Consider the following 21,971-nt stretch of genomic DNA (forward strand, 5'->3'; position numbering starts at 1 on the left):
CATATTTCTTTTTTCCATTTTTCTTACAAAATCTCATCTCCTCATGGCTCTTTCTTTTTAATTTTCAACTCTCTCTCTCTCTCTATCCTCTTTTCTTTTGTCACTCCCTTTTTAATCAAACCTCTTTATTTTTAATTTATTAATGTTTTCTTCCATCTTTTAATTTTGTTTTTGTCCATTAAATTGAAAAAAGTTAAAAAAGAATTTTTTTTAACCCAAATTATTTAATGCCACAACCACTCACTTTTATCTTTTTTTTTTTTATTGAGTTTACATTTCTATTTTCGATTTTCTTGACTTCCTTCGAACTCCAAATTTTCTTTTTTAAATTGCAATCTCTAAATCCCAAAACGTAAATTAAAATTTAAGTTCATAATATCTAAATTCTCAGAGACATGAATTTTGTATAATTTCAAAATATTGTGATATTTTGGGGTTGAATTTAGATATAATTGAAATTGAGATGAAATTTATTTGTTTTAACTTATAATTTAAAAAATTTATTTTTAAAAATCCAAGTTATTAAAAAATAGTAAACTTTTCATCATATAAAATATTAAATTAGTCCATTACATGTCTTATTTTGTACATATATATATTTAAATAAATTATTTTTTAAAAAATTCATTGAACCGAGGTTGAACCGGTCCGATCGGTTGAACCTCGATCCTTTCACTTCACCGGTTCAATTAACGGTCCGGTTTTTAAAACATTGACCACGACTTGCAAGAGGCGAGATCAGAATTGATGGAATAGGTTTTTCCTTTTTTTTAAATGTTAATTTTTTTTCTTATTTTATAAGTGTAGTACTCCTATTTCATGCATATTTTTGGAAGTAAAGTTTATTTTTTCCTCTTTTCACAAACAATTTACTTAGAGTTGGCATCGCTTCCCTATATATACGGGATTTGCCAACCAAAAAAAAAAAATCTCTTCGAAACATTTGTATATATAATGAAGTTCCACTTTTATGCATTAAACACATTTAAAAGTTTATTGTGATCCAGAAATATACAGAGAGGTTACGTCATAAAGTTCCATAAATAGATGACAGAAGACTCAGGAACCATTGGCCAACTCATCTATTTAAAGTGGGGGACCTCGAAGGCTTCCAAGACCACACTTAGCTATGGCAATGCAAGTCACTTTTCTGGTTGCCCTTCTTCTACTCCCCATTCATCTTCTAAATGCGAGAACTGTCATAACTTCATTCAATCGAAGCAGCTTTCCCGATGATTTTGTATTTGGAGCTTCCTCAGCTGCCTATCAAGTACACTTGATCTTGTTAATTCACCACCCTTTTTTTTCATTCTTTTCACTTCCAGTAGTCAGACACACGGAGTTCGAACACTAAACTTGGCATCTTGTGTTTACTTCAAGAAAAAAAAAATTTGCCAGTCCCATTTTTGCAGTCCCTATACTTTTGCCATTTTTTTCTTTTTGAAATGAAAAAAAAAATGTATTTTAAATTTTTATTTCCTTATGTGCATTTATCCTAATGGTAATCCAAACTGTGAATGTTTATCTTTTCTTGTTCCAGTACGAAGGTGCAGCATTTGAAGGTGGGAAAGGTCCAAGTATCTGGGATACATTTACCCATAAATATCCAGGTCTGTATGTGTGACGACACTGATGCTCAATTCAATATGAAACCACAATTTTTTTTACGAATTAACGCATTTACTTTTTCATCTGTACTGCATTTACCTGAGTGGTTTACTGTAAAAAAAGAAGTGCTTGCTACTTTCCCTTTTTTTTTGATGAGGTCAAAAAGTACAATGAAAGGAAATGCTAAATCTACCCTCTTTCTTTTTAAGGTAATCATACAGCTTAAAAATATGAAGAAAGGAAAGGGCAAAAAGCCTATTTGGTCCTCTAAGTTTAATGAATTTAAACTTTTAACACTTAGTTTATTAGTTGTCTACTTTTGGCCTTTGAATTATTGAAAACAAATATTTGTAACCCTTTCGTCAATCTAACTGGAGGTGTTAAAGTTGACGGAAAGACCATTGTGCGCGATGTACAAGGCAAATCGAAAGATTTTTTGTCGGAATAGTGAAGAGAGCAACCCCAAGAAACATTTTGGTGTAAAATTCAAAAGAATTTGTGATTGATGTGTAAAATGATGATAGATCTACCATGTTTGACTTTAGATCTTGTCTTATGGAGTTAGATATAACAAAAACGAAGCTCAAATTTGAAATCTATGCTATCATCGAAGGCTTAGGGTGTAATTTGATTAAATTTTGACAATAATAAAGCAACTATCAACCCTCGGTCAATAGCCGTTGATCGGGATGAATAGTTATAGCGGTCAATGGACTTCATTAATGAAGAAGAAGATTAAAATGACATCATTTTGAGCTAGTTCTGTTAGGATTAAGAATTCAAATTCATGGAAGGCCTATAAATACACGTTTTTAATAGTTCAAGGGACTAAAAATATACAAATAATAGTTGGATGATTAAAAATGTAAATTCATCAAGTATGAGGGCCAAATAGACTTTTCGCTCTATGAAGAAATAATTTGGTGAGGATTGCAATGGCAAATCTGGACACACAATTGATACAAGCACATACATTTTTATAAATAATATTTTACTTGTATCATAAATACATTTTTTAATCCAACTTTTTATATTTTCAATCATATTTTTATTTCACATACATCATATTATAAAAAATATTATAATAATTATTTTAAATAATACTCTATTCAAACACAAATTTTGTAACAATTGTAACAACGCAATGTAGCAAATGCCAGATTTGGAGTCTCTTCTTTGCCCTTGCTTCTCTGCCCTTGTTAATCCAATCTGCTTTAATTACATCTAATAGGATACATGGGCTATAAGCAAAAGCATTGAGAATCCAAATCCCTGAATATTAGAATTATCAGAAAATAATTCCGTAATAAATGCAATGTGATATGTGCAAGCTTAAGAGTCTTTGCCTGATGCCGATAATTCATGTGACATCTCAACTCAACCATACTTTTTCTTAAACATTAGAACTTTTTGGCAGGGAAAATCTCGGATGGGAGTAATGGTGACGTAGCCGAAGACTTTTATCATCGATACAAGGTATATTATTATTTTCGGAAAAACGAATGAACATAATGTTGACTAATACTAGACAAGACGGAGAGTTGATTGATTAACTAGTAATCAACAATAATTGTTGTTGCATGCTATTCATTTTCTTTCCCCCTCCCCCCAAAACTTTTCAACTTGATGTACATTTTTAAGCAAGGAAGATGTGGAATTTAAGAAACCGGCAAGAAGAAGGGAGGATTTAAATTCAGAATCTTTAAATCTAATATGCATTTTACTTGTTTATAAATTATAAAAATCAGTCTGTCTAATGGGTGCCCATAACACACTCGTTAAGATAAATTTCACGTGTTATATTTTTGAAAATATAAAATTAATTAAAAAAAGTAATAAATATAAGTGAGGTTAGGTAGGATTAAATAAAAAATATATATAAATACAAGAAAGAATAATAATTATTAGTATATATATAGTAGTTAGATGAGTGCTAGATTATTAGTATATATATATATATATATATGATAGATTATGTAAATACTAAATTATTAGTATATATATATATATGATATGTTGGATGAATATTAAATATATTAACAAGTAGTGGCCGCTAGAATAACCCTTACAAAATTTGAAGAGCCGGTCAAGTCATGCATGTAGATAATTCACACACACGGTATCACATCATATAGGTTTGTTTGGACAGCTGATTATTTTTTCAAATATATTTGCTTATATCATCATTACAATTTTCAATACACTTTTTTATGTTCTCAATTATCTTTTTATCTCACATACATCACATCACAAAAAATGCTACAGTAAAAAATATCTCAAATAACTTACGTTCCAAACAAAGACCGTGTTTTTCAACATATGCAAGTGGTGACGTAAGTTACTTCTGGCCCAGTGTTATTTTGTCCTCCATTGATAGGTGATATCCTCCGTTCGAATAAACTATTTTTGAAATGTTTTAAAAAATTTTACTGTAATGATGTATATAAAAAAATTTTATTATAAAAATTTTTAAAAATATAAAATATATTATATGTATAGAATATTTTTTAATTATTTTTATTTATGTATTATTATAATATCATATTAAAAAATATATTTTTTTTAAAAAATATCAATCCAAACAATGATTGTACAATATAAAAGGCTGGGCAATGATTGTAACCTCTGAAGGGGACATGGCACATGGTCTACAACCAATCTAGGCCACAACTGGATGATTGCATTTTATTGGAGAAGGTGTACGAAATCAGTCCAAACAATCTTTTTTTGGATTCTTTGTTTTGAAGAAAACGAGCATTTTCAATCAGTCCAAAGAGTTCGTTTTCAAAAATTTTGAATCTTGATGACAAAATGTTTTTTTATAATCATTTCTTTGATTCTAGAGAAAATCAGGTCTCATAAAAGAAAATATATTTTTCTAAGCAAAACTCGAAAAACTTTTATTATTCACCTCAAAAGCTTATTCCAGGGAATTAGAAAAAAACTTAAATATATGAGGAAAAAACACTGTAAAAAATAACTTGTGATTATATGAAATATATCTTCAAAATTTTCCAAATATGAACATTTGATAAGCTATTTTTTTTCTATTCATTTATGTAATTTACATGTAAATGAAATGCATCTAATTAGCATAACTTTTAGTACCCAAAAAATTTTTAAAAAAAAAACTTTTTGTACATAAGTTACGAGTTGTTTCCGTATTATCTGATAGAGACTTGCTTCATATCAGATGTAACTAATTTATTATGGGATCGTCTATTTCTATACCAACAAGAACTAAAAAAATAAGGTTTCAATGCCTTTTTTATACGAAAGTAGATTTCAGGATCTTTTCATTTTAGCCGAAGCACACAAATGTGTCATAATCTGCCTAATTCTCAAGGAAACGAATAATAAACATCTACGTGAGGTTCCACCATTAGCGTTTGAAGGAAACACACGGGACACTGATAAGGGGGAAGAGTACGACTGCAACTTGCAAGCAACTCGGCCTGGCCGGCCACCAATCGCGTCCGTTAAAACTTGATTTGAGTTCGATTAATTCCCAGTTGTTAGAGTCATGAGAAAACAGCTATTTTTCATATTGATTCGAAAGACGAAGAAAAAGCAGTTAATATGTAATTAAGGATCCGAGATTTAATAGTTTAAATTTTTGGATTAGAATTGGATTTCTAACTTACATATTAGCTTTTTTGGTGGGCTCTCTTGAGGTGTTTCTCCCTAAAAAGTGATATCAGAACTTCAGGTTGCGAAACTACTTATGAACAAGTGGATTCTTTTCAGAGTTGAACTGGTGAAAATTCTTTCTTGATGGTGGATCTAAATGTCAAGGAGTTTGGCTGGTGTTGGATCAAGTGTGTCATGGGTTTGGCAGGGGGTCCGATTCCACTCTTAAGAAAGAGCGGTAAATATATAAGTAAGGGTTCGAAATCTAATAATTTAAATTTTTAGATCAGAGTTGGATTCCTAACTTACAAATTGGGTTCTTTGATGGACTCTCGCGAGATGTTGCTCCCTAATTCAAGTTCGGGTCAATTTAGCGGGACTATCGAGTTATGTCCGAGTATAAATATACTCAACTCATATTGGCTAGTTGAACTTGCTTGATTTTATATTTTTTTTAATTAATGTTTTATTAGTATTGAAATTACATAAATGTCTCCCATAGTTTTATTATTTATTAGAGTAAAATATATATTTTTTCCTTTTTAAAAGATATTACAGCTTTTATTTTGATCTCGACTAAATTTGAAACTAAGTTCAAATTCGAGCTTGAGTTTTACGTTAAAAACTCGATCAAGTTTGAATGAATCTAATGAAATTAAATCAAACTCAGTTCAATTAAATTAAAACTTGACTAGACTTGATTTATCGTAGATAAGACGACCCTGCTGATCTGAGAGGGTCCTTTTTATGTCTAATTAGCTTTTAGATATGTATACCACATCAGAAGTTAGTAAAAGCATGCTTCATGCCTTATTTGAAAAGTTTCAGTCTCAAATAGTTGAACAATTTAGTCTGCTTCTAAGTTTTCTTTTTTCCCACTTCCTTTGCTGTTTTCTCCTTCACCTCTCTCTTAGCAACCGCTCAATAATGGCTCAACAATTCCCCGCCACATAACATTAAAGAAGAAGAAATTGAAAATGAAAAGAAAGAGGAAAAGCAAAATAACACAGCAGAAGGAAAAAAGAAAGGTCTTCACAAAGAGAAGAAAACATCATCATTTTCAGTATTCACCAGTAACATGTACGCCGCCTGATTATCTCCCTTTTCTTTATGTGTTGGCAACAGGATGATGTCAAATTGATGAAGTTTATAGGACTGGATGCTTTCAGATTTTCCATCTCCTGGCCCAGAATATTGCCTCGTAAGACATACAACAAAAACTATTGCTCAAAATTGGCGTGGCTATAGGCCAATAGCCAATCGAATTTGTTCATTTTCTAACTCATTCATACTTTATCTTTTGACGCACCATAACAAAGTTCAATAGTCATATTCAGAATAATTTGATGTATAATTAAGCGGTTTGCCTAATGTGTGTTCAAAGCAGACGGAATAATAAGATCCTGGAGTTTTTTAGTCTTTTGAAAATTAATAAATTGTCTGAGTATCTATATACATGGGGACCATTATATTTGTAATTTTAGATAGTAAATTACGTGTAAGATAGATATATACGAATAAAAACTATTGATCAAAATTAACATGGTTTTGTCTCACTCTTATTACTCGTCATTTTTGTAAATTTTTAGGTGGGAAGCTTAGCGGAGGTGTTAATAAGGAAGGCGTGGCTTTCTACAACAATCTCATCAACGAACTCATATCAAATGGTTCGTTTACTAAACCTTCCGTTCTTTAACCACTTCCGTGGAACAAACTTTTTTTCTTTATTGAACTGCTTATTAACAATTTTTCCTGATATTATACTTAGGTATAAAGCCCTTCGTGACAATCTTCCATTGGGACACTCCCCAAACACTTGAAGATGAGTACCATAGCTTTCTAAGCCCTCTTATTGTGTAAGTAAAACTTAATGGAAATTCGAACTCTTTTTTAGCTAATGGAGGTCGTAGCTAAATTAAAACCGTTTAATCTAAAAATTATTTGTAGCTATGAGTTTTTCCAATCTGGTTCATAAAATTGCTCAAATTCTATCTTTTAACTCATGCCTGCTCCCTATTTTAGGATGGTCTCTTCTTATTTCCAATAGTAGGCCAAGGTTGGATTTGGACTTGACAATTTCTAATGGCTAATATGCAACGTATATTAGGATTCTTTTTTTTTATTATTTATTTAAATTCCAATTAAGCTCATTTCTTTTTCTTTTTTTTTCTTTTTGCCCTTTTTCTTCTTCTTTTCCCAGCATTCACTAGCTTTTACCCACCTTAACCTCAGATAGGCAGATTTAGGTGCAACGGTAGACAACATTTGACAGCTCAAATTTACTATAAAAGTCCGGAATCTAGGCCGTCAAATTTAAGTGAACGACTTAGATTCCGGACCCTTGTGGCAAATCAAGGGAGTTAATTGTATGATGCCATTGTACCTACAACCACAAATAGGGTGAAATAGCTTGTTGCAGTTTTCTTTTCTTTTTTTTTTTTTATTTAACTTTGAGGAAAGAGTTTTGTCATTAGATTCATGAAGAAAAATGACCATCCATATACTTCAAGAACATGACCTTCCTAACTTGATCCACATTTTCCAGAACACAAATAGGACAATAAGGAAGATGAATTTGAGCATGGCCTATATCAGCCACGTTGAATCTTCTAAACAAAATGGTTATGTTTGGCATGAGCCTATATGTCATGATCGCCAATAAGCACTTTGACTCTAAGTTCTAACTAATAATGGGAGCAAATAGGAATGGCAACGGGCGAGTTCTCCCAGCCCCCGCCCCGCTTTCCTTGTGGGGTTAATAAAAATTTGTCATGTTATTTAATTGTAGTCAAATTTTAGCAAATAATTAAATACTAAAATATCAACACATCACCAAGTTATTATTCATTGTAATTTCACAATTGAAATCCATAAAAACAATCAAACAAAAATTATTTGAATACAATCCAATATGATGAAACAAATACAACTAAAGTAGTTAAATTTTCACTTTTGAAATAAATACAATCACTAAGTGATTATTGTATTTTTTTGAGAAAAAAAGTGTTAGTGTTAAGTGTAATTAAGAATCTAGCATAAATGTATTAGTAAATTTAGTATAACTAATTAATAATTTCTATTAGTAGACATATATAATTATTAGTATAATTGATAATATCAATTATATTACATATACTAATATACATTATATAATTTTACAACTAATAATAATATTATTATAAGTTTGTAATTAATTAAATTAAATATTATATATACATATATAAATATATATATATTTTTTGTAATGGGTGGAGTCCCCTTTTTTAACGGGAGAAAAAATTCCCCCCTACCCCATTAGCCCCTAGTAGGCACTTGTCCCAATTGCCATCCCTAGGAGCAATCTACTGAGATAGCATACTTTGCCTTCATCCAAAAAGAAAAAAATAAAAAATTCCATTTTGCACTATTTGATAATTGCATCTATAACTATGACAATATGTTATATATATATATATATATATATATATATAGACACACGCACATATATATACATATATATATATATGGCAAATTAAAGAAACCCAATTTCAATCCTGTTTTCAGGGATGACTACTTAGATTTTGTAGAGCTGTGTTTCAAGGAATTTGGTGATCGAGTAAAGCATTGGATTACCATGAACGAGCCATATATTTTCGTTAATAGAGGTTATGATGAGGGAACTAAGGCTCCCGGTCGCTGCTCTGCTTGGCTAAACCACGATTGCCCAGCGGGAAATTCAGCAACTGAGCCTTATATAGTCGGACACCATATGCTTCTTTGTCATGCAGCAGCTGTAAAATTATACAGAGAAAAATACCAGGTCAGCAATGTCATTTCTTGTTCCCGTAGCTAATTAACTATCTAAAAATCATCGATACTATTTAATGCTAGAATTTGTTTGTTGGCTCGTTTGAACTAATGTTCATTTTGGCGCATTTGATTTTTGTTTCCAAAAGACTTCTTACATAAAAAGAGCATCTCTACGTTATAAGTTAAGACTCTTCGTTAACCCTCAATGAACATAGCTAGGTTCTTTAATCTTCACCATGTATCGCCAATTTTGCATTAATCTCATGAACTCTAAAATCATATTAGGAAAGGTTATTTCTATACATGAGTAGATGTTAAATGTTGTAAGGAATCATAGAAACATGCATGGTGGAAAATTTTAAATTTTTTTTATTCCTTTAGTAGATTGACCTTTGATTAAATCTTGTGACAAAGAGTTTTTCAAGAAAATTATCTTAATCCATGAAAATTTTCTTGAACCACTGGAAATTTGACACAGAGAAGCAAAGTGACCCACGTAGTCGCAAAAGTGTCCAACCTCTAACAGTGATCCACATGAACCTCCCTAGTTAGAACCCCTAGTTCGAATTAGTTTAAGTTAGATTAGTGCCATCTTATGCTAAGGTACCTCCCACAAATTGGTTGTAAAAATCCTAGTTAGTCTTGACATAATATGCGTATCGATTAGTCTTGTTAGCAAAAGTTTAGTGAATATTTATAGACAAATAAGTTGTCTATATCCTTATAAAAACTTGAAATCAGTTTTAAGAGGATTCAGATTCCTTATTCTAATACAACACTTAGGGTCTGTTTGATAACATAAAAAAGTGCTGAATCTGAATTGTTTCAGACATTCAGATGTTTTGAGTGTTTGATAAATGAAAATCAATTTACTGAACTTGTTAAGCAGTGTTGAACCTGTGTGTATTTTTTTCAGCACAAGAATCCTAACTGAATGCTTAATTCTGATGAGAATCAATAGAATTACTTCAACTACCTTATCTTATCTACCAAATCTACCCTTGTTTGTTAATTATGTTCAAAATTCTTATTTAATTAAATAACCTAATATTCTCTATCTAACTATTTTTAGTTTCTCTTTCTCCCTTTTTAATGACTTTCACATCTTCTCCATACTCCTCATATAATATATTTCATCTTTTATATTAATTTGATTTAAAAATAAATATTGTCATTTTCATACCTAACAAATTTAAACTAATTAAATCATAGATTTTATTTTTATTTTTTTGAATGAAAGGATATAAGGGAAAAATTGTCAAATTAAACTTATTAAGCATTCAGCTATAAATATTTATCAAACAATATAAATAGGTTTAGCATTAAAATTCAGACATTCATATATTTTTTTCAGTGCTTAAAATTCAGCAAATTAATTGTTTCAGTATTCAGATTTCAGAATTCAGACTTCAGAATTCAGATTCAGTTTTATCAAACGGAACCTTAGTGTCTGTTTGATAACATAAAAAAGTGTTGAAACTGAATTCATTCAGACATTCAGATGTTTTGGGTGTTTGATAAATAAAAATTTTTCTGCCGAATTTATTAAGTGGTGCTGAATTTGTATGTATTTTTTTCAACACAAGAATCGTAACTGAATGCTTAATTTGATCAGAATCAAGAGATTTACTTCAACTACTTTATCTTATCTTCCAAATCTATCCTTGTTTGTTAATTACATTCAAAATACTTATCTAATTAAACAACCTAATATTCTCTATCCAAAATCCTTATCTAATTAAACAACCTGACATTCTCTGTCTAATGGCTTTCTACTTCTATTTTCTCCCTATTTAATGATTTTTTTACAATTTCTCCATACTCCTCACATCTGTCTACTCCTTATCTTTTTCCATCTTTCTACTCTTTCATAATTTTGTCATTTTTTTCCTCCCAATTTTTTTTATTGCTACCGTACTCACTGATCTCAAATTCATTATTTCCAAGGTAAGTGACATGGATTATTTGTTGTTTTGCTTCAACATTTTTCCATTGAAGTAATTAAATTTCTATATAATTTGGTGTGAATTTAAAACTTGTTTATTGCAGCTTCCTTTTGCTTATATTTGGACTTTTCTTATCAAACTCTGATTTAAAAATATATTTGCACCGATATTTGGACTTTTCCATAATATATTTCTTCTTTTATAGTACTTTGATTTAAAAATAAATATTGTCATTTTCATACCTAACAATTTTAAGTTAATTAAATCATAGGTTCTATTTCCTTTTTGGATTAAAAGATAGAAGGGCTAAATTGTACAATTTAACTTATTAAGCATTAAGTTATAAATGTTTGTCAAACAGTATAAATATGTTCAGCATTAAGATTCAGATATTTATATATATCTTTTCAGTGCTTAATATTTAGCAAATTAATTGTTTCAGTATTCAGAATTCAGAATTCAGATTCAGTTTTATCAAACGGAGCCTTATATTTGGAAGTCTTAAACCTATTTGCACTATGAATCCCTTAAGTTTAATTTGTCTCGTAAATTAAAATATAAGTTATAGAAACTTATCTATCAAGTCCCTAGTTGAAATTTATTAAATCCAACTAAAGAAGTTCTTAATATGTGTGACTCATTGGGTTCTCATATATGTTAGCAATAAGTATGAGTTATAATTCTTAATAAATAAGAATTAATTAGATGAATTAAAACTCCTTTTAATTTATCATTGATTCCACCAATCAATCAACTCATACTTATAAATCAAGATTGATATCTAGCAATGCATCATGACCATCCAAGTAATGAGAAAAGTCAAGTGAATGATTTCATCTTTCCGTGAGCGTTCACTGTGTAATTAATATCCTTTTACCACACTTATCTCACATTAATCTTGGAATAAGTTGTACCTATTCCAACATGTGATTTATGTTCATTTTTGTACCAAAATATAACTCAGATGAAAAAGTACTTAGAAACATTTCCTAAGACTCTTTCATTTAGTACTAAGAATTCTGAGTTGTACTTCTACAAGTGACCAGATATGAGATAATTTCTCTTCCAAATAAGGTGGTAAATCCTTATAAGTTATTCACTATCTTTTCATACTTCAAGTATATACCTGTCTGCCACTAATGTAAGCATTCCCTGTTATGGAAGTAATCATATAACAAACAAAGTATAATCATCCATGCTCAATATACCAGGATAACCTTAAGTGTAAGGATCACTTACACAAATGTCACTTAGAGATTAACCATTTGACACTTGAAGGATATCTCTATACGGATCAATCTAGTGAATTTGATCATGTTATCAAGCACCCATATACTAATTTAGGTGTCTCACCATAGTAGATGAGATCTACTACTTCTCATATAGAAATATCATAATATATGATAATCTAACCTTATTAACAATGCCCTTTCTTATTAATACTTTGACTAGAGATATTTAAAAATAAACCTTATCTATAATTGAATGAATCTCACTATCATAACTCTTATAATTTCATCGATTAGATTTATTTTTGGGGTTTTTTCATACTTATATAATATATAAGCAATCAATAAAATAAAGATGTCATTTGTTGTAACATAAATAATTCAAATGCATATTAAACCTTAAAAGTTGTTTGATTTGAGGGCATATACACTTTCAAATGCATATAATTTCATCGATTAGATTTATTTTAAGGGTTTTATCATCCTTATATAATATATAAGCGATCAATATAATAAAGATGTCATTTGTTGTAACATAAATAATTCAAATGCATATTAAACCTTAAAAGTTGTTTGATTTTAGGGCATATACACTTTCAAATGTGTAATTGAAACTTCAATTTGCAGGCAACTCAAAAAGGACAGATAGGGATTGCGTTGGTGTCTCACTGGATGGAACCGTACTCTAGAAGCAAGCTTGACATTCTTGCAAAACAAAGAGCTCTTGATTTTATGTATGGATGGTGAGTTTGGACAACAATTCTCTTTGCAAACATTGAATTCTTTCTGGTTCAACTGTGTCACTCGTCAACTTCAAGGAATAGGAATTATATTCCTGTTCTAGATTTATTGTTTGCTCTTTTCCATTTTCTATCTAGTAAGCAAAAAGTAGTACAAGTATTTATCTGAAATTTACATTGATTAAAAACTATAGTTGTAGACTAAAAACTATAGCTGTAAGACAAGACATCCAAATTAGTGGTAATACTAATGATTCTACAATTCAAAATTCAGGGCTCGCATTTTGTCAAGAAACAAGAAATAATAGTTCTTAAAATAAGTTAAATTAGAACATAAACTTTTGGTGCTTCATCTATCTTGTCTAAGCAATCTCATCTATAGATGCACGCTGACAATGTGTCATGGATTTGTGATGGTTTCGCAGGTTTATACATCCATTGATATATGGAGATTATCCTGCAAGCATGCATAAACTTGTTAAGAATCGTTTGCCCAAATTTACCCCGGAGCAATCTAAGATAATCAAGGGTTCTTTCGACTTTCTTGGACTGAATTATTATACAGCAAAATATGCAGTTCATATTGCCTCTCAGAGTACTATCAACGTTAGCAGCTCTACAGATCCTCTAGTCAAGCTCACTTGTAAGTTCTATGACAGATAATCTCATTTTTTATTCTTCCAATTTATGAATTATGCTATAAGAGTTCTTGATTATTTTCTTCGTTTCCAGCTGAAAGGAATGGAAAGTTCCTAGGTGATCCGGTGAGTCTGGCTGATAATTTCTTGATTTTTCCAAATCCCAACTACACATTCCCTGTTTTACATGGAAAATATTTAATATTTTTCTGAAAATTCATTGTAGACTGGAGTCAGTGCCTTCTATGCCTATCCAAAGGGACTTCGAGATCTTCTTGAATACACCAAGAAAAACTACGATAATCCACCAATTTATATCACGGAGAATGGTACATAAGACAATCTATTATTAATGCCTTTGCTTCTCTTTTATCCTTTTGTTCTCTCTTGATTGCTCTGATTATTTTCAGGGATTGGTGATGCAAATAATAGCACACGAATAAAAAGCATCAAGGATTTCCAACGAGTTGATTTCTACCATCGCCATCTTTTGGCTGTTCAAGAAGCCATTAAGTGAGTTTACTTGCTTTCTGTTGTTGTTTGCAATTATAAGTATGGAAAAGTGAAGGAAAATTAGGTTTTTGTACCTTTCTGTGTGTTTAATTAGCAGAAAAGTTATAAAATTTACCCACACTTTTCCTCACTTTTGTACATTTTATCTCCTACAAAATCTGCAAGATTTTAAAAGAAAATAATAAGTTATACGTGCTATTCATAATAACAACCACCATCTATTTTCACTCAAAAATTTGCTTGTCAATCAAACATGTGTAAGAAAATGAATTTTCTTTTCTTTACTTGATTTCCTTCACCTCAATTTCTCACATAACTTTACATCTAATCAAACAAAACCCAAGCCAAAATTTTATTCCAAGCCATACTACCGTATTAGATGTCCACTAAATAGTACTCAACAAATTCTAATTTTAGCAAAATTTAAATCCTTTTTTTTAAAAAAAAAAAAGTAGCTATTTTGTTGCCTAGTGATGTTATAATGGTACTTTTGTTCATCTTTTTCTTTGTTTTTTGTAACTTTATAAGGTGCGTATTTTGATAAGAAATCGAACGTCTCTTGGCAGATTGGGAGTGAATGTAAAGGGTTTCTTTCCTTGGTCATTTATTGACAATTTCGAATGGGACTCCGGTTACACCGTGAGGTTCGGCATATGCTATGTGGATTACAAAGATGGACTGAAAAGATATCCCAAAAGCTCTGCTCTTTGGTTCAAGAAATTTCTCCGCAAGTAAAAACATTTTGCTACGTTGATATGCTGCGCTTATGGAGTAGATCCAAACATAGTTTGGGCATTTCAGAATAAAACATTTTTCTCATAACTGCATTTAAGAAGTATTTCTTCTCTCCTCTTTTTGGATGAAGCAATCAGAATGTGCAAATATATATCCAATTGCAAGATTATCCTACTATTGGACTTACCAAATATTCTACATTTTATGTTGAGATAGTCACATAAACCTTTCCTAAGGTTTCTAATAATTTCACTTGACTCCCCTCTAATTTCAAAAATTACACTAATCTACTCGAATTTATTGTTTGGATAATAAGACCTTCAAGATAACACAAATTTTATATGAAAATCCAATATTACCTCCTTGTTAGAAAAGAAAAATACTCTCTTACATTCTTCTTTGTACCACCAAAGCCGCTAACACTATCATCTGTTTGCCTCAACAACAACCACCAAGTCCATCACTATTAACAAAGAGGGGAATAAAAGAATAGAAAACTCTCTAACACTCTTTTGTTTCTACACTAGAGCCACGTCAACACTGACAATTCCATCTATGTTATTACTATCATAATCTTAAGTATAGGTGTCAAATAAATCCATGTAATTAAATTTACCCATACCCGTCCATAAATAGATGAATATGAATATCTTAAATTTTTGCATATGGGTATAAATGAGTTACTCAATAATAACCCAATAATACATATTTAAATGGATATTATTGGGTAATCCATCAAACCTAATTAATCTATTTAAAATTGTCTTTTCCCAAGTCCCCTCTCTTCCCCCACCTTTTTTTTTTAAATTCTTCATTTTATCACGATGTTAAAGTGTGTTTGGACAGGAGATTATTTGACCAAATATATTTGCTTACATTACCATTACAATTTTCAATACACCTTTTTATCTTCCCAATTACCTTTTTATCTTACATATATCACATCACAAAAAGTGCTACAGTAAAATATCTCAAATAATTTACAATCCAAACACACTACTTTTGTTTCATTATTATTTGTTGGTTTTATCTTATCATTGTATTTTCTCTTAGTTTGTTAATTTGTTCATTTTTCAGCATTATCAATTTATGACAAGTTTTAGTTTCTTTTCCTACCTTTCCAAAATGAAAATTTAAATTTACACACGAAAAAAATGCTAGGAGATCGAAATTTTTGGATTAAATTTTTATGTTAACTTTTATAGTACTTAGTTCAAACTTTTATATTCTTATCATTCAATTATTAAATAATATGTAATTTTGCGACATAGAGTACGGATGAAAAAAAATTGGTAATTAGGCTTATTAAGTATTATAAGTAAATATTTAAAATTAATGATAGGTGCCAAGAGAGGTATAAATTGATAACTTAGTTTGCAAAAATGAATTTAAATAAGTTTACAAAAAATTAAAATAAATGGGTTATAAATGAGTAATTGGGTTACCTAATTCATTTTTTGACTATCCATTTATACCCATTAATTAAATGGATATAAATGGGTTGATTCATTTATATCCATTATTCATTTTAACCAATCCAAACCCGCCCAAATCACCTGTTTTGACACATCTAATCCTAAGACACAGCTTGTCGGGCAAAAGTATAAAAAATAATAATAAAAATAAAAATAATGCTCTAACATTCCAAATCTTGTAGGCTACGAACTTTTAAAATAATCACATCTTTCTATATACCATAATTTTATATCTACTTCTATATTAATTACTTTCAATAAAATTCATAATTAAAGCATCTACTAAAATAAGCTTTTTCAATTGGCAGTTGTTCTAAGATGTCACAAAAATTTTCAATAAATTTTTTTGATACCTTTTTACCCTTTTGAGAATACAAAATTTTTTCTATGTAAAATAGCAAGAAAGTGAATGTCATTTTTGATAGGGATAATTTCAAAAACGTCCCCTGAGATTTCTGACAATTTCACTTACCTTCCTTCAAGTTTGAATAATTGCACTAACCTCCCTTCATGCAGTAAAATAACTATAATATCCTTCACTTATAGATAATTCCTACAAAGAAAAAAAGAAAACAAACTACAACTGCAACAAATCCTTCATTCTAAAGCAACAATTAATGCACAAAACAAACTCTTCTTCTCTCTTTCTCTCTCTCTAACTCTCTCTCTAACCTTCTCTCTTTGCCTCTCATAATCCACTCTTTTTTCCACAGTCATCATCCAAACAATCATCTGATACATCCCGAAATCTCATTATTATGGAAATAAATCCTTTCTTTTTTTTGTTTTTCCTTTTTTTTAAGTATTATTGAATTAAAATTGTCAAATGACAAGTTGCGTAGTAGATTTATTGTCAAACTAAATGAATATGCAAAGGATGGCAGTAATATAGAGTACATTTAAGAAAACAAAAGTAATGGCTAAAAAAAGAACATGGATTGAGAAAGTTTACGTCATTATACTGATTGTGAAAAAAGGATTTTTGCGATATAAAACTTGCAATTGAATTTGCCTAGAGATATGGGATATAGTCTTTAGTGTTGCTTTTGGTTGCTCTGTATTAGTATTCTTGGTGGATTAGACTATTTTAGCATCAGGAAGGTTGCAGCCATTCGGATTGGAGTTTGGATAGTGATATTGGTCAATTCAAACGCTGAATCTAAGCAAAGAAAAAAAAATGAGGCTAAAGATTAGGTTGGAAGCAAACTTTAATTGTTATAGTTGATTTGCATGGGAAGCTTTGGAGCGGCGAAGGTAGGTTGTCAACATTTTGAAAATGTGGGAATTAAGTTGAAGTGGCTTGTTGAGCTAGTTAGGGTGGCGGTTATGCTGTTCGCAATGGTTGCAGCATGAAAGAAATTCATGAGTGAGTTTTTCCCCCCGGATAACAAGGGGTATTTTTGGATTTTTGAGGACAAATTTAGCATGTTGGGTCTATATTATTACTCAAATACTAATAATAGCGGAGGTAGGTGTAATTTTTTAAAATTAGAATGGAGCTACCTGTAATAGTCAAAAATCTTAAGGGAGGTTTCTAAAATTATCCCTTTTTGAAAACTCAGTTTGCCAAGAGAGGTAAGTGTAATTTCTAAAATTAGAATGGAGTTAGGTGAAATTGTTAAAAACCTTAGGGAGGTTTCTGAATTTTTTTTTACTTCTATTTTTTACAATATTATTCAATTTTTTAAGAATCTTTATTCTATCCAGCCTCAACGATTGAAGAAGGTGGATTTGGAGGTGTATGTAGCGCTATTACGAAAAATAATTGGGACCAATTGCCTTAGGGTTTGCGTTCATGTTGTGTCTGGATTAATTCTAATGGAATAATTAGTACTTTTAACCAATGTCAGTAGAAGTTAGTTAGGCCACGTCAGAGTTAGTTAGCCAACCGGAAATTATTGTTGCAAAGTTAGTTAGGCCAGCTGCAATTTGTTACATTGTTACCAAAAAGGAAAGGCGGCTAGGGAGATTGGTTACAAAAATAGGAAGTTGGTGCAGCATCTGTATAAATAGCAAGAGGGATAGGAGGGAAAGCAGTCTGAATAATTCTGAAGTTGTATTCCTCTCAATTCACCATTTTCCAATCTATAATAACACCAGATTCTCTCTCTCGAGTTGTCTTCTCCAAAAATTGCAACTCCTGATTAAGAGTTCTTGTATTGAGATTTCCACTGTCTTTCGCATCAGTGGTATCAGAGCTGGGACAAACCAGCTCACGCAACAATGGCGAAGGGTACTAGATCTCAGGATAATAGGAGATTAGAAGAGAGCGTAAAGGCTATGATGAAAGATTAGGAGGAACAGTTTGAACAAGAGATGGCAGCTCTCAGAAATTTGGTGTTGGAACTACATTCTCAGAGAGGGCAATCTGCAAGGAATTCACCTTCTGACAATGAGGTGTCTCAGGGAAGGAATTACAAAACTCCCACACGCTTCTCTCGCTTGGAGTTTCCCAGATTCCATGGAGAGGATTTCCAGGGATGGTTGTTCAAGATTGAAAAATTCTTTGAGGTAGATGAGACACCTAATCATGTGAAGGTGAAGATGGTTGCTATGAACTTGGAGGGAAAGGCAGTCCAATGGCACCAAGTCTTTCTAAGATCGCGCATAACCAGAAATTTACCTGCATGGGAAGAATACATCAAGGAAATGGCGTCAAGATTTGGAGTTTGCCTGTATAATGATCCAATGGGGGAATTAAAAGCTTTAAAGCAGGAAGGATCGGTGCTTGAGTACCAGGAACAGTTTGAGGAACTACTGAACAGGGTGGACCTCCCTGAAGATTATGCCACGAGCTGTTTTCTCAGTGGTTTGAAGGCAGAAATACAATTAACTGTGAGGATGTTCATGCCTAAAACACTGTAACATGCCAGAACACTAGCTACGTTGGAGGAAGCCAAGATTCTAACTCAGCAGAAGAGAGGAGTAATCAAAAGTGGCTTCCATTCTAATGTGAAAAATAGGTGGAAAAGGGAAAGGAACTCTAAATGTTCTTGGAAAAATGAGATCAACCCTTATCAAACCTAAAGAAGAGATGATAAGGCATTACTGCCCTCTCCAAGCCAGGATAGGAGTGAAAAGGCTGCAGAAGGCCACACCAGGAAACCATTCAAAAGACTGTCTTCCACTGAAATGGATGAAAAAAGAGCAAAGGGCCTCTGTTTCTGGTGTGATGAAAAATTTGGAGTTGGCTGCAGATGCAGGAATAGGCAGCTATTTCAGTTGGAAGTGTGTGCAAAAGATGAGGATGAGGAGTTGGAGGTAGAATCTGAGGAGGAGGGGGACGTCTCACAGGCCAATTTGGCCCACATCCCTTTAAATGCGATGACCCTCACTGCTGTTCCTAAGTTCAGAACAATGAGGGTAACTGGTCATGTGGGGAAAACTTCAGTGAATATTTTCATACACTGTGGGAGCTCTCACAACTTTATCCACCCAGATTTAATCAACAAATTGGGGTTGAGAGTGCAAGAAGTGCCACCACTTGTGATGGAAGTGGCAGATGGCAACAAGATCACTACCAACAGATTGTGTACTGGTTTCACCTGGAAGATGCAGAATCAAGTCTTCAAGACTGATGCCATGGTGTTACCTGTGAAAGGCTGTAAGTTAGTGTTAGGGGTCCAATGGCTATCAACTCTGGGTGATATCAAAAGGAACATCAAAGAAATGAAAATGAAATTTCTAAATGGAAAGAGGAGGGTGGTGTTAAGAGGGAAAGGTCAGCAGGCTATTCAATTGGTGCAGAGAAGGGCCATGCAGAGGATTCTGCATAAACCAGAGTAGATTGCTTTTGCACAGCTATGTTTCATTGTACCTATGCAGGCAATAGCAGAAGAACAACTAGGCAGCCTTTGTCAGGCAAAGAAGAACCTCCAGGTGACAAATTTTACCCATGACTCCGAAGCAAGTGAATTGAATGAGTTGTTAATGGAGTTTGAGGATGTTTTTAAAGAATCTTCTGAACTTCCCCCACATTGAACCCAAGATCACCAAATTGTGCTCAATGAAGATACAGTACCTGTGAATGTAAGGCCTTACAGATATCTTGTCTTCCAAAAAAATGAGATAGAGAAATTGATTCAGGAAATATTGCAATCTGGAGTTATTAGGCACAGTACAAGTCCTTTTTCATCTCCAGTGGTGTTAGTCAAGAAGAAGGATAGAACTTGGAGGATGTGTATTGACTATAGGGAACTAAATTTAGCAACTGTAAAAGACAAGTTTCCCATACCAATAGTAGAAGAATTGATTGATGTGCTGTTTGGATCTCACTTTTCACTAAACTGGATCTTAGATCTGGCTACCACTAGATAAGGATATGCCCTGATGATATTGCTAAAACTGCCTTCAGAACTCATGAAAGGAATTATGAGTTTGTAGTAATGCCATTTGGCTTAACCAATGCACCTTCCACCTTCCAAAGCTTGATGAACACTGTGTTTAGGCCTTACTTGAGGAAGTTTATACTGGTTTTCTTTGATGACATTCTTGTTTTTAGCACAACTTGGTCTGACTACATCAGACACCTGTAAATCACCTTGGAGACTCTGAGACAACACAACTTGAATGTGAAGAAAAGCAAGTGCTCTTTTGCCCAAAAACAAGTAGCTTATTTAGGGCATGTGATCTCAGGAGAAGAAGTGCAGGCAGACCCTCAAAAGGTGCAAGCTATACAACAATGGCATGTACCTTCAAATTTGAGGGAATTGAGAGGATTTTTGGGGTTAGTAGGGTATTACAGAAGGTTTATAAAGGATTTTGGGAAGCTGGCCAGACCTTTGATAGAATTGCTCAAGAAGAACAACTTTATATGGACAAAACAGGCTACAGAGGCATTTTCAAAGCTGAAGTTGGTCATGAGTTCACCTTATGTATTAGCTCTACCAGACTTTTCACAGACTTTTGAAGTGGAGACAGATGTTTCAGGTGATGGCATTGGGGCAATCTTGAGCCAGAAGAGAAGACCTCTGGCTTATTTTAGCCAGGCGTTGGCTACCAAACATAAAGGCATTTCTGTGTATGAAAGAGAGATGCTAGCTATTGTGTGAATGCAGTTCAAAAATGGAGACCTTATCTGTTGGGCAGGCACTTTATCATTAAGACTGATCATTAAAGTCTTAAGTACCCGATTGAGCAGAGAGTATCTACACCTATGCAGCAAAAATGGGTAGCTAAGCTTATGGGGCATGACTATGAGTTTCAATACAAGAAGGGGGTCGATAATGTGGTAGCTGATGCATTGTCCAGACAGCCTAGTTCCAATATAGCAATACTAGCTCCAATTTTAGTCATTAAGTCATCACTGATTACTGAGATCCAAAACAATTGTACTCAAGATCCTCAGTTGCAACTTCTCATATAACAGCTGCAGGATCCTACAAGTAACCCTCAGCCTACACACTACACCTATCAACATCATCAATTGAGAAGAAAAGGGAGATTGGTAGTAGGGAACGACACTGACTTAAGACAAACTCATCAGGCTATGGCATGACACCCCCATTGGGGAACACTCAGGAGTGTAGGTGATCTACAAGAAGCTCAAGGAAGTGGTGTACTGGAGGAACATGCAGAAGGATGTGGAGCAATTTGTGGCCTCATGTGATGTTTGTCAGAGGTATAAGGCTAAAAATGTAGCATACCCAGGACTGCTACAGCCATTGAA

General features: G+C 32.3%; 2 protein-coding genes across 2 annotated transcripts; both read left to right on the top strand.

Annotated features, from left to right (window-relative positions):
* Positions 1–1,085: 1,085 nt before the first annotated feature.
* Positions 1,086–15,002, top strand: LOC113732194 (beta-glucosidase 12-like). The gene is made up of 13 exons (XM_027257849.2): positions 1,086–1,270; positions 1,541–1,610; positions 3,026–3,084; positions 6,364–6,439; positions 6,828–6,905; positions 7,007–7,094; positions 8,782–9,037; positions 12,830–12,945; positions 13,368–13,585; positions 13,675–13,706; positions 13,807–13,909; positions 13,991–14,093; positions 14,660–15,002. Exons 1-13 carry the CDS (start codon positions 1,130–1,132, stop codon positions 14,826–14,828), a joined length of 1,509 nt encoding a protein of 502 aa, XP_027113650.1. The 5' UTR covers positions 1,086–1,129; the 3' UTR covers positions 14,829–15,002.
* Positions 15,003–18,619: 3,617 nt separating this feature from the next.
* Positions 18,620–21,668, top strand: LOC140036178 (uncharacterized). Its single transcript, XM_072077482.1, has 6 exons — positions 18,620–19,164; positions 19,501–20,044; positions 20,129–20,182; positions 20,617–20,775; positions 20,881–21,348; positions 21,444–21,668. The coding sequence occupies exons 1-6, from the start codon at positions 18,620–18,622 to the stop codon at positions 21,666–21,668; spliced, it is 1,995 nt and encodes a 664-aa protein (XP_071933583.1).
* The last annotated feature ends 303 nt before the right edge of the window (positions 21,669–21,971 follow it).

The sequence above is a fragment of the Coffea arabica genome, chromosome 2e, assembly GCF_036785885.1.
Source record: "Coffea arabica cultivar ET-39 chromosome 2e, Coffea Arabica ET-39 HiFi, whole genome shotgun sequence".
Classification (NCBI taxonomy): Eukaryota; Viridiplantae; Streptophyta; class Magnoliopsida; order Gentianales; family Rubiaceae; genus Coffea; species Coffea arabica.